Source organism: Setaria viridis, chromosome 3, assembly GCF_005286985.2.
Source record: "Setaria viridis chromosome 3, Setaria_viridis_v4.0, whole genome shotgun sequence".
Classification (NCBI taxonomy): domain Eukaryota; kingdom Viridiplantae; phylum Streptophyta; class Magnoliopsida; order Poales; family Poaceae; genus Setaria; species Setaria viridis.
This window is the reverse complement of record NC_048265.2, coordinates 25,160,531-25,167,737: the sequence shown is the minus strand read 5'-3', so window position 1 is coordinate 25,167,737 and position 7,207 is coordinate 25,160,531. Positions and strand designations below refer to the sequence as shown.

The 7,207-nt window shown below is 51.8% G+C and overlaps 1 protein-coding gene and 1 long non-coding RNA gene across 2 annotated transcripts; both read right to left on the bottom strand.

Annotated features, from left to right (window-relative positions):
• Positions 1–1,801: 1,801 nt before the first annotated feature.
• On the bottom strand, positions 1,802–2,932 carry LOC117850933 (uncharacterized). The gene is made up of 2 exons (XR_004639406.1): positions 2,377–2,932; positions 1,802–2,295 (listed from the first exon to the last, which is right to left on the bottom strand). It is a non-coding gene; the product is annotated as an uncharacterized lncRNA (long non-coding RNA).
• A 1,920-nt stretch (positions 2,933–4,852) lies between these two features.
• Positions 4,853–5,829, bottom strand: LOC117850932 (protein EARLY RESPONSIVE TO DEHYDRATION 15). Its single transcript, XM_034732820.2, has 2 exons — positions 5,362–5,829; positions 4,853–5,263 (listed from the first exon to the last, which is right to left on the bottom strand). The coding sequence occupies exons 1-2, from the start codon at positions 5,645–5,647 to the stop codon at positions 5,073–5,075; spliced, it is 477 nt and encodes a 158-aa protein (XP_034588711.1). The 5' UTR covers positions 5,648–5,829; the 3' UTR covers positions 4,853–5,072.
• Positions 5,830–7,207: the final 1,378 nt, after the last annotated feature.

Sequence of the window (7,207 nt, the reverse complement as noted above, 5' to 3'; positions counted from 1 at the left end):
TATTTATCATCTAAATAGAGCAACTCATATTTAGAGATAAATTTAGGACAACAAGGAATAATCATAACAATCAAGGGATGGCTATCCAACCATGTCTTGCAATAAAACAATATGCATTTTATAAAACAGGCCAATAGGTTGTGTTTGAAAAACTAGGTATTAAATATGCATCAAAGGGTGAGATTGGACTTGCCGTTCTCAAAGCCCTCCGGGAGCTCCTGCTCGCGGTACTGGTCCTCGGGCTCAGGCTCGCGGTCGAACTCCTCCTCGTGCTCCTCCTCGGGTACTCCGCGATCTACGGCACACACAAACGAGCACACAGTAAATAAAAAGGAAATAAGATTTTACCCGTTGAGCTCCGAACAGAAAATATGAACGGAAAATAGGTAGGAGGGGTATTTTCATGAAATTTGGATATGCCTTGGCGGAAATATATGAGAGGAGGCCGTGGTCGAATTTGAGATCAATTGGAGGAAGTTTGGCGCATGAAATGACGAGTTAAATGAGTGTTAGGGGCTTAAAACAAGGTTTTAGGACTAAACTGCGAGAACGAGGGACCTATTTGTAATTATTTCTAAAAAGTGGAAGGGTTCATCTGTGAGAATTCTTTGAGAGAGGTGGAAGGGCTGGTTTGTAAATATAAGAAAGGAGAGGGGTAGATCGAAGATTGAAGGAGACTTTTCTCCTTCTTCTTCCTTGGCCGGTACAGGAGGATGGGAGAGGAGGGAACCGGTGGAGGGGCCGGTCCGGCCAGACCTCGCCGGCGGCGGGCCGAGTGGGGGAGAGGTAGAGGGGAGTAAGGGGAACCCATTTGAGGGGTCACCTCGGGCGATTGGTGGCCGGAGCAAGGGGGCCGGCGGTGGGTGGAGCTCCTGGCGGCGGCGGCGGTTGGCGCAGGGAGGCGGGAGGTGGAGGGTCGGGCGAGCTCGTGGTGTGGGAGGAGGAGGCCGGCCTCGGGCGGCTTTTATAACCGGCAGGAGGGCGACGGCGCACGAGGCGGCGGGGCCGGCGACTTGATGGCGGCCGAACTTGTCCGGCCGGTGGCGTGCCGTAGTGGACGTGCGCGTGGATGGCGTGGTGGGGGAGGCGCGGTCGACGAGGAGGCATAGGGGTGGCGACCGACGTGGGGAGGCGCGTCGGGAGGGGGGCGTGCGGCGGCCGGCGGGCGGCCCGGCGTGGCTGGCGGCGCACGGTGCGACACGCACGTGCGGGCGGCGCGACGCGGTTGGCTGGGCGCGGCGCGGCGGGAGGTGGGCGCGGGCGTGCGTGCGGGTGCGGGCAGGCGCGCGGGCGAGGCACTGGAGCGGCGCGCGGGCAAGCACGTGCGGGGGCGCTGGCGCGGCGCGGCTATGCGCGCGTGGGCGCGGCCAGGCGCGCGGCCCGGCACGGCGCGGGCTCGGCGCGCATGCGGGCGCAGGGGAGTGGGCGCGCAGCGCCAGGAGGAAGGCGCAAGAGGGAGAGCGCCAGGGAAAAAAGGAAGGAGAGAGAGGAAGAAGGAAGAAGGAAGGAGGAAGAAAGAGAAAGGAAGAGAGGAAAAAGAAAAGGGAAAAAGGAAGGGAAAAAGAGAAGGAAAAAGGAGGATACGGCGAAAGTTGCAGGATTTGACTGGCACACGTGATGGATTTGACGGGCACGCGGTGAAAATTATGGGGAACGGAAAAAGAGGGTTGATGACGCCGGGTGTCGGGACGGCGGGGCTGGCGGGAAGGAAAGGATTTCTCGGGAGCTCAACGGTTGGAAAAATTTTGAAATGCATTTTTAACGAGTGATGTAGATTGGTAAATTTTACGGGCATTGCAGCTAAAAAGCTCCCTAAATTCAAGCTTAATAATTAGGGAGGCGGCTGTGTACATTAGAGTAGTTCCTTGTTTCACCCCCACATTCTTTCACCATCTTCATAGTCTTTGCAATGGTAGGAACTAGGTTGGTTGGAGGAGCTGATGATGCTTCAACACTTGTGGAGATCCTCTCTGCAACATTTTCTATCTTCAAAGAAGTGTTCGTGTACAAACGAAATAATGAGCTCCTTTTATCCTTCTCTTCAACACCAATGGAGGTACCCTTGCGTTTCCTTTTTCCTAGGTTCACTGTCATATCCTTCTGTATAGGTTTTGGTACCTCATCCACATCCTCATCACTTGTCTCATCGGAGGATATATCTTCAGGACAGGATGCAGAAGACCCACTGACATGTGCCTTGCCAAACAAGATATGCAGGTCATCAAGGAACTTGGGTCCTTATTTTTGAAACTTCACATGATGGCATTTGATTTCTTTCTCATGATTATTGCATCTCTGAAATTAAAATTTTTTTAGCAAGGCACACCATAACAAAGAATGGGAAGAATATATTTATAATGACAATATAGTTCTTACAACAAGGTGTTTGTTCCACCATTCTTCTGAGCAGTTAACAGTTTATTTTGCCTCGTCCCATTCAAGACCAGTGGCACAATTCTTGAACTCCATAAATGTTGAATACTTCTTTCTCAGAACATCTAACTTGTTCTTCAACTGTTTTTTTTCTCCTGTCACCAGATTTTTCTGCAAACTTGGAAATAATATTCTTCCAACCGGTAATGTTGAAAATTCCCAACAGCCTATTCCCAACTTCAATCTCTTCTTTGCAGGCATCAATCAAATGCCTTAAAAAAGCATCACCCCAATCTGCCTTGTCACCCATTGTTTAGGTAGGCTTCTGAATATTGAAGAAATAATCAGTACAGTATTACCATGGGCTATATGTTCTTCTTCAAAATTGAGCATCAGTACAGTTCGAATTTGAAAAACTCAGTTATCCTAGAGATGTCGATCACTTGGTATTGGATTAGATATGTAGTGTTCTGACCCATTCGTGAAAATCCAACAAAGTGAGGCCACTTGCTAGGGCATGAACAGATCAAACATGAACGGATCAAACATGAAAATAGGAATCAAACCTTGGGTGGGACGGCCGGCGGGGTGCGGCGGCCAGGGGCGGCGAGCGGCGGCCTTCCGTAGGTAGGGTGCGGCGGGCCGCCGGGGGCGGCGCGTGGAGGAAGCGGACGGTTGGTGCAGGGGAGGAGGCGGACGGAGGATTGCACGTACGGGAGAAATAGAAAAGGATAGGAAACGAACCAGTACGGTCATAACCAGTGGCAGGTGGGTAATTTTTTGTTCCAAAAGCACTTGAAAGCAGGGGGAAGTTGCTTTTGGTTTTGTATTAGAGCAAAAGCAGCTTTTGGACAAAAGCACATATGAGTTTTAGGCCCTTTGGTTGGCTTTTGACTTTGCAAAAGCAAAAACAGATTGAAAAATTCAACCAAAGATACCCTTAAACCTCTCAAGCCAAATAACTCACTTGGGAACTCAAAAGTAGCTATATTACGGGAAAAAATTTGAATGCTAGAAATAGCTACGTTCTGGAACGGAGGCAGTAGCTAACAAGATCCCTCCCTCGTTCACAGCCTGTAAAATCCCCTCACTCCATTCCAGTGCAATTGTCGAACGTCGAACGGTCCTCGGGAGTCTCTATGAGTGAACACGAATTTCTATTCCATCGAACATCATGTACTTCATTATCGAAATTGTTGTTTTACTTCTTATTGTAAGTAATAAACTAATATAAAGGGCTACGCTATCATAACAAATTATAGAAACTGCTATCTCCATCAATAAATATACGACGATTAGAATAAACTGGTTGGTTGTTTATTAGACGGTGTTTAGTAGACGGAGATATATGACGTTTAGAACATCTAGGTTGGTGGTTGGTTAGTACACAGAGAGAGTTCGTCCCAGGCGTATTTCTCTTTTTTGCTTTTCTGTGCTGGGCTGATTCAGGTTTTGTGTCGAGCGTCTCCAGCAGATTGCTTATATCCACCCCCAATACCCAAAACTATCATTTAGTAGATTTTGGAGATGACAGAGAGCTTCAGCAGACTGCTAATTCCTTCCCTGATACCAAAACTTCTTCAGCGATTGCTAAAAACTCAGCTCCTTTCCCCTTAATTCAGGGGAGAAGCGACCGTCTCCACCCCTCTCCCCTATCGGCGGTTGGGTTCGGCGCGTGAAAGTTTTCGGCCAGAGAAGCTCACCTTGTTGACCTCCATGACACCATGGATCCATCACGGCAACCCGTCACCGCTGGATTCGGCCGTCCGAGCTCGCCTACGCTCCACCGCGCCATGCCCTTCCTGCAGCTTGGGGCCGCCTCGCCATGCTCAGAGCTTGCCGGCTCGCCGCCCATGGGTCCGCGTGCCGTAGCTCGAGACGGTGGGCAACGGCCTCCATGGGCGTAGAGGAGGGGAACAGCCGGCGGCGGGCAACACGTGCGAGGCCGGCGACGCCCATGGGAGTAGAAGGGGGAGGGAGACGACCGTGGTGGGGAGGCATGAGGGTGGGGGCGGCACCCATGGGAGCATGGGGAGGGGAGACGGCCGGCGGCGGGGAGGCGTGAGGGTGGGAGCGGCACGTGCGATGAGGCCAGCGGCGGCGTGCGAGAGAGAGAAAGAGGAGGAGGGACCGAGGGGAGGAGGTGGCGATCGGGGGAGGGAGACCAGCGAGGTCTGCATGTAAGAAGGATTTTGGAGATGATTTTTCCCGTAATCTGCTGTTGCAACGATCTCCAAGAATCCAAAAGCTGCTATTGGAGAGGGGGAGAGGGAGAGGGGGAGAGAAAATATTTTGGCGAGGACGCTCTAACAAACAAACGCAAAGTGTGTTCGATAGCTGTGCGTCCATCGTTGCTCGCAACAAACGCATTGCTGCTACGAAAATCTCCGCGGGACTGGTTGTCGTCCGTCGCAACAAATGAAATCCACGGGTGCTCTGTTTTGCATCGATCTTTTTGTGCCTGGCTGAAACTCAAAGCTGAAAGCTAGTCTCACTGAATTTATTACATCATCATATTTACACCACAGGGACGAGTGCAGCGCAGTGGATCTTCCAGTTCGATCTCGAGCTAAACCAAAACAACGCAAGGCTAACACCAAAGCAAAAGATTGGAAATTTGGAAGGGGGGAAACAACTATTTTTTTGTGTGCCTATTTTCCTGCGCCAAGATCTGGATGCACATGCACTGTATCGGTCCTTCAGCGAGGCTGCTGGATGGGCCGGGGGCTCACCCGGGCGCCGCCGGCCACCCTCCGCGGCGCCTTCTCCGCGTACCTCGGGGCCTCCGGCGGCCCGGCGTGCGCGCGCCACCACTTGTCGATCCCCCACGCCGCCACCTCAAGGCCTCCGCCGCCCCTCTTGCCGGCCGCGCTTTCCTCCCGCTCGCTCTCTGCACCGCGCAGACGCCACAAAATCCAAAGACAGGTCAGTTCCACAGCACAGGTAGCATTTCCAAGAAACCGCAGGCAGATCGCGATGGCGGCTTACCTTGGCGCGGCGGCGGTGGGGAGAAGAGGTCGGCGGGGAGGAAGCTGTCGACGACCTCCGCGTCCTCGTCGGCGTCGAGCAGGCCGAGGGCGCCGTAGTCGCTGAGCCAGCGGTCGCGGAAGGCCGGTGAGGACGCGACCAGGCGCCACCACTCGGGGGAGAAGTCGTCCACCTCCTGCTCCGCCGCCGCCGTCTGCAGGCCGCGGTACCGCACCCCGGAAGGCACGAACGGCTCCGCCCACGGGTTCAGCCTCCCGCCGCTGCCGTTGCCGCTCACCACCGCCATCGGTTACTCTCTTGGTGTGATCTGCTTCACGCGGGCTCGCACTCGCAAGCTAGCTAGCTATATCGCTCGGTAGCTCCTCACTCCTGCGCTGTGGATTGGGCACGGAGATGATGGATAGGGACGGTACGGCTCTCGGGATGCGTGATGTAATAGTGACGCGCCGGCATCTTTTCGGCGTGCCGGTCGGCCGATCTTATCCGTTGGGACGGGGAGGAGGCCCACTGGTGGTAAACCGGTAATTGTACACGGAATTGCTTGCTTGTGGGCATACGGGATAGGTGATAAAGATAGGTCGGTCCCCAGGCCCCACTCTCCATCCCGCCGTTGCCGACGCCCCGCGTGGCACATGCTATACTCTATAGCCTCTGCTAATCGGAAAAAAAAAAGATTGGCTAGTGTGTAATTTGCCTACTCCGTGTTCTTCAAATAATTATCTTTTTCATACTACTACTTAGATCGTTTTGGACTTTTGGTAAATCGAACCATATTGGACCTGCTGGGTTATCCGCTTGATTGAGAACCAATCTGTCGAGGCTATCCTCTGCAATAGTCGCAGCTCTTTGACTAAAAACCAGGAAATCCACGAATACCAAAACAAGGTCAGAACGGATGCATGTTCGAGAAAATTCATTATTTGCCATTCAGATTTATGTTGGACTATTGAAAAAGTTTGCCTGCTGTTGCCTGCATTCCCTATGTACCATCAACCGCATTAAGTGAAACCTGAAAAAGAATATTTTTACCCTCATGACATGAGGACATATTATTGTAAAATTTGTATAGCAACCGGTTTTGCTTTCTTCATATCAGCCCAATATTTTTAAAGATGTGCCAGTCCCATGCATACGCAGCCGGTCAAATTTTACAATAATATGTCCATATGTTATAAGGGTAAAACTGTCTTTTCGTATAAACTTAACTATGTTGATGGCAAATAGGGAATGCAATTTTAAGCCGACGGTAAATACGGAAGGCAAATTTTTTCGGTAACCAATGAGGAAATAATGTAAATTCTGATGGCAAATAAGGAATTTTCTCGTTGTCAGGTTGTTCCTTGGGTGCTTCATAAACTCCTTCATCCAAGGCCTAACTCTTGTGCGTACACCTTTGGGTGTGTTTGCTTCGCATCCAGAACATGCCGAGCTGCAACTTTGGCGCTGCACCGTAGCTTAGGGTCTGATTGTTCTCATATCAGTGGAGCCTGGTTGGTACCTGAGAGCCAGGCTCCCGCTAGCCAGGCGGCAAGGTCAGGTGGCACCTTTCACCGCCGCCAATCAGAAAGCCTGGGGGCCAGTTTTAGGGTAGTGATGAGAAGTCTCCAAAGGCCCCCACGGTTCAGCAGCTATCCTCCATGGTTGTAGATTTGCAATTAGAAAATAGAAGGCTTAGCGATGCGTTAGCGGAGAGGAAGTTAGAAACGGAACAACTTAAGGATGACTTCCGTACCCTCCGTCGTGGTCTTTGCGCTAAGATAAAGCACTTATATAAGATCATGGGGAACAAAGATCTATACGATGCAGCTCCATAGGCGTGCCCATAGTAATTTCCCTTTAGTCGCTT